The sequence below is a fragment of the Camellia sinensis genome, chromosome 8 (assembly GCF_055761805.1).
Source record: "Camellia sinensis isolate YWXY chromosome 8, ASM5576180v1, whole genome shotgun sequence".
In the NCBI taxonomy this organism is placed as follows: domain Eukaryota; kingdom Viridiplantae; phylum Streptophyta; class Magnoliopsida; order Ericales; family Theaceae; genus Camellia; species Camellia sinensis.
In genome coordinates, this window is record NC_138968.1 from 179,176,415 (window position 1) to 179,180,461 (window position 4,047).

The following is a 4,047-nucleotide window of genomic DNA, read 5'->3' on the forward strand; positions in this document are numbered from 1 at the left end:
TTTTTTAAAATGATAAAGTCTTATATCATTTTGTATATATCTTCTTGTATGATTTTGGACACATTATTATTATTATTTATTTTTTTTGGGTGTGGATATTTATAATGAATTTATAAATTCATACCCTTCTTTGTATTCTTCGCCATTTTCTCGGCAGCTTTTGTTTGGAAGTTTCAGAATTGTTCTTTGGCGTTGACGTCTTTATATATACATACAATATTAAATCATCATTAATTTAATTCAGATGTAATTACCACTTTACTACGCTCCTAGTCAATGTCTAATAGCAATGTTGTGCATCCAACAACGTAAAAAACACGGACTTTGATCATATTCAATGGCCATAATATAACATACTCAAGAAATGGGAAAATTACAAGTTGAACACTTCACATAGCATTTATTTGGTAACAGAGAGTGTTCTTTGTTTTTGATCTTCTTTGCCATCTTCCCAAGAAATCAATGGTTGTGTCAACAACAATGAGGAAAACATCATCAACTTATACCTGGCTCTCTCTCTTGATCACCATCTTCTTCTCTGCAACTTCAGTCTCTTCTTCACTCTCCTACTCTGATCACTGCTCGTCACTCGTCCCCGAATCAACTCCAACTGTTGTTGACAATCCCATGTTCCCTCTCTTCAGAATCCTAAGAAGTCATTACACAGGCGGTGACGGAATTCCAGGCAACTTCTCATACCGATTCTCCCAGAACCAAGTCTTCTTCCAACCAAGCCAACACATCTTCAAAACCAACACAACCGGCGTTTACAAGATCGGGGCCTACTTGATCTTCAGGCACTCGAGCGCCTACATTTATCGCCCTCCCAATTCAACCCATGGCCGGTCTCACTATCCTCAGAATCCTCACAGGACAGGTCCATTGAAGTTTTCATTAGATGGGTTCTGGTCACAGAGCTCTGGAAAGCTATGTATGGTTGGCTCGGCTTCTTGGTATTCTGAAGAAGGTAAGATTCTCAATCTTGATGCAGTTCTTAGTTTTGCAATGAATTCGACTATTTTTCCTAGTTTGGTTACTGGGAAATTGGACAGCTTGAGCTCTCCAACCGACCTGAATTTCTTTGAACCAATTTCAATCTTGGCTTTTGTTTCATCATTTAAATACAATTACAAATTGGTTCCAAAGGAAGTTGATAGGGGGTGTCCTGGTGGGAATGATATTCCGCAGAACCAATCGCTTGGTTTCCAACGGAGAAAATTCTGTTCAATGCTACAGCGGGGAATGAATACCTTCAAGTTGGAGTATACCAATGAGTGTGTTTCATGGAAGAATTGTACTCCTCTTGGCCAGGGAATTGAGTATCTGCCTCTTGTGATGTCGCTGAGCACAATTCAGTGCTCTGAGTATGAACACAAGGTGCAGTACTCGGTAGGATTCGGAAACAATAGTGATAATGGGTATATCCGAGCTTTTGATCCCACGACATTGCTAGTTGCAGAAGGATCGTGGGATGGGAACAAGAACAGGCTATGTATGGTTGCTTGCCGGATCCTGCATTCCACCCCTTCTCTAGCAAGCCCCCATGTTGGTGATTGTTCGATCAGGTTGAGCTTTAGATACCCAGCTGTCTGGTCAATCAGAGACAGATCAAGCATTGTTGGGCAAATTTGGACTAACAAGACTGCTAATGAGTCAGGGTACTTCAATAAGATCACGTTTGGAACCTATGACAATAGGAATGGCGGGGTTTCAGGATCTTTGGGTTTGAGATATGAGTACACTGAAACTGACAGAGTAAGAAAGTCATGCCTGGCAAAAATGCAGCCTGGGAAGAAGAACTGGACGGGGGACAGATACCCGAAGGGGAATTCTTATGATATGAGTTTCGACACTTCAGTTAAAGATTCCATGGGAAAAATTGCCTGGGGTTATGCAGTCCCCATCTTTGTGGGTAATGAAAGTTATGGTCAATACCATTATGTGCTTGTCTCAAATTCAACGCACAAGAAGCCTGAAGTCGAGGAAAACAAAAGTTTTAGTGGCCCATTGAATATCAGCTACGAGATCAGCATCATGAGATTGCATTCTCCAATCCCTGGGATTTCTTCATCTAATTTATCTTTCATTTCCAAAGGTAGAGTGGAAATTTTTGCTGAAGGAGTCTATGATGATGAAACAGGAAAGCTCTGTATGGTAGGCTGCAGAAAGGTCAGTCCAAATGATTCTATGGACTGTGAGCTGCTTTTGAAATTCCAATTCCCACCTGTAAATGCAAAGAGAGGAGGGATTATCAAGGGAAGCATCGAAAGCACACGAAAAAAAACTGATCTCTTTTCTTCGAGTATTTGACCTTGTCTTCGATTGCTTTCTACACCGGGGAAGCGAACAAAGCTGTAAAGAGGATGGACTTGGAGATCATCATGGTTTTGATCTCCAACACACTGGCATGTGTGTTAGTGGGATTACAACTCTTTCATGTGAAAAGAAACCCTGATGTGCTTCCTCTCATATCCATTGTCATGGTTGTGATCCTCACTTTGGGGCACATGATTCCTCTTGTGCTCAACTATGAAGCTATGTTCTTTGGCATTCGCAATCGCCAGAATGTGTTCCGTGGGAATGATGGGTGGGTCGAAGTGAACGAGGTGATTGTGAGAGTGGTTACAATGGTGGCTTTCTTGCTTCAATTCCGGCTTCTACAACTGGTATGGACAGCGCGTTTAGGAGATGAAAACCGTAAGAGCCTGTGGATTGCTGAAAAGAAAACTCTGTTTGTGTCTCTACCATTATACATTGTTGGGTTATTGATTGCTTGGCTCATGAATCTGGGGAAGAACAACCAAAGCATTGTAATGGGTTCTTCTCTTCACCAACAACACTCACTTTGGGGCGCTTTGAGGTCTTATGGTGGTTTGATCCTTGATGGGTTTCTTTTCCCTCAAATTCTGCTCAACGCGTTCAGATTTTCAAAAGAAAGTGCCCTGTCTCATTCGTTCTACATCGGAACCACCTTTGTTCGCTTGTTGCCACACGCATATGATCTTTACAGGGCTCAAAACTATTCTCGTCCCCATCTTCATGGTTCATACTTCTACGCAAATCCTAGCGCGGATTTCTATTCCACTTCTTGGGATGTCATAATTCCTTGTGGGGGAGTGTTGTTCGCAGCCATCATTTTCTTCCAGCAGAGATTTGGAGGCCGATTTATCCTTCCCAGGAGATTTAGGGAGGCAGAGGGATATGAAAAGGTGCCTGTAGTGAGCAGTAGTGAGTGAAGTGTTTAAGTGGAAATAAGTTTCTTAGATTTTCAGTTGCTTTACAAGTTGTGTCTGTATCTTGAACAAGAAAAACTGCATAGTTGCAGTAAGGTTTAGTGTCTCTCTCTCTATGGTGTATGCACTATTTAATTACCTATTTTGCTGTCATCAGTTCAATATCTTTAGGTAGATGATCTGCTTCAAAGAATATGGACTTGGGCTCCAGCAGTAACAATGGTGAGTGATTACTTCCCAGCAATTAGGATGGTATTGCCTTACATCCATCTCATTATGAAAAAAAAATAATATTCCACTGTCAATCCACAAACAACACAAAATAAAAGATTCAATTATTTAAGTTTCTTATCAAAAAAATAAATTTAATATGAAATGTAAAAAAGAAAAAAAGTATTAGAATTGCATAAAGATACACAAAATTAAATATTACATTAAAATATATAAATTACAAAACTATGGGAACTCATCACCAAAATATCCTCAAAAGGTAAAATTTTAAGCAAAAAAAATATAGTGAACCCACAATGGCCAATTACTCTGAAATTCTCAAATAGGAAAGAGTTTTTTAGTTTGGAGGGAAATTCTTTATGACAATGATACACACAAAAAAATTTCTTGCACATTTTTTTTGTTTTTATTTTTCCAATTTTGGTACATAATATTCACCATTGATGCAATAAAAAGAAATTCAAAAATTCTCTAGCTGTCTTGGTATTATATTTATTATATCACCTGCAAAAAAATTAAAATTTAGAAAAAAATTACAAATGTGTGAAGTATTTCAGCCATATTTATAACAATATAAAATTAT

General features: G+C 39.0%; 1 protein-coding gene across 1 annotated transcript; it reads left to right on the forward strand.

Moving 5' to 3' along the window:
• The first annotated feature begins 462 nt into the window (after positions 1-462).
• LOC114316510 (uncharacterized) lies at positions 463-2,310 on the forward strand. Its single transcript, XM_028263161.2, has one exon. The coding sequence runs from the start codon at positions 463-465 to the stop codon at positions 2,308-2,310; it is 1,848 nt and encodes a 615-aa protein (XP_028118962.2).
• Positions 2,311-4,047: the final 1,737 nt, after the last annotated feature.

Bases quoted from the DNA above. Each gene is read 5' to 3' on its own strand.
- LOC114316510 (XM_028263161.2), top strand. From the start codon at position 463: ATGGTTGTGTCAACAACAATGAGGAAAACATCATCAACTTATACCTGG.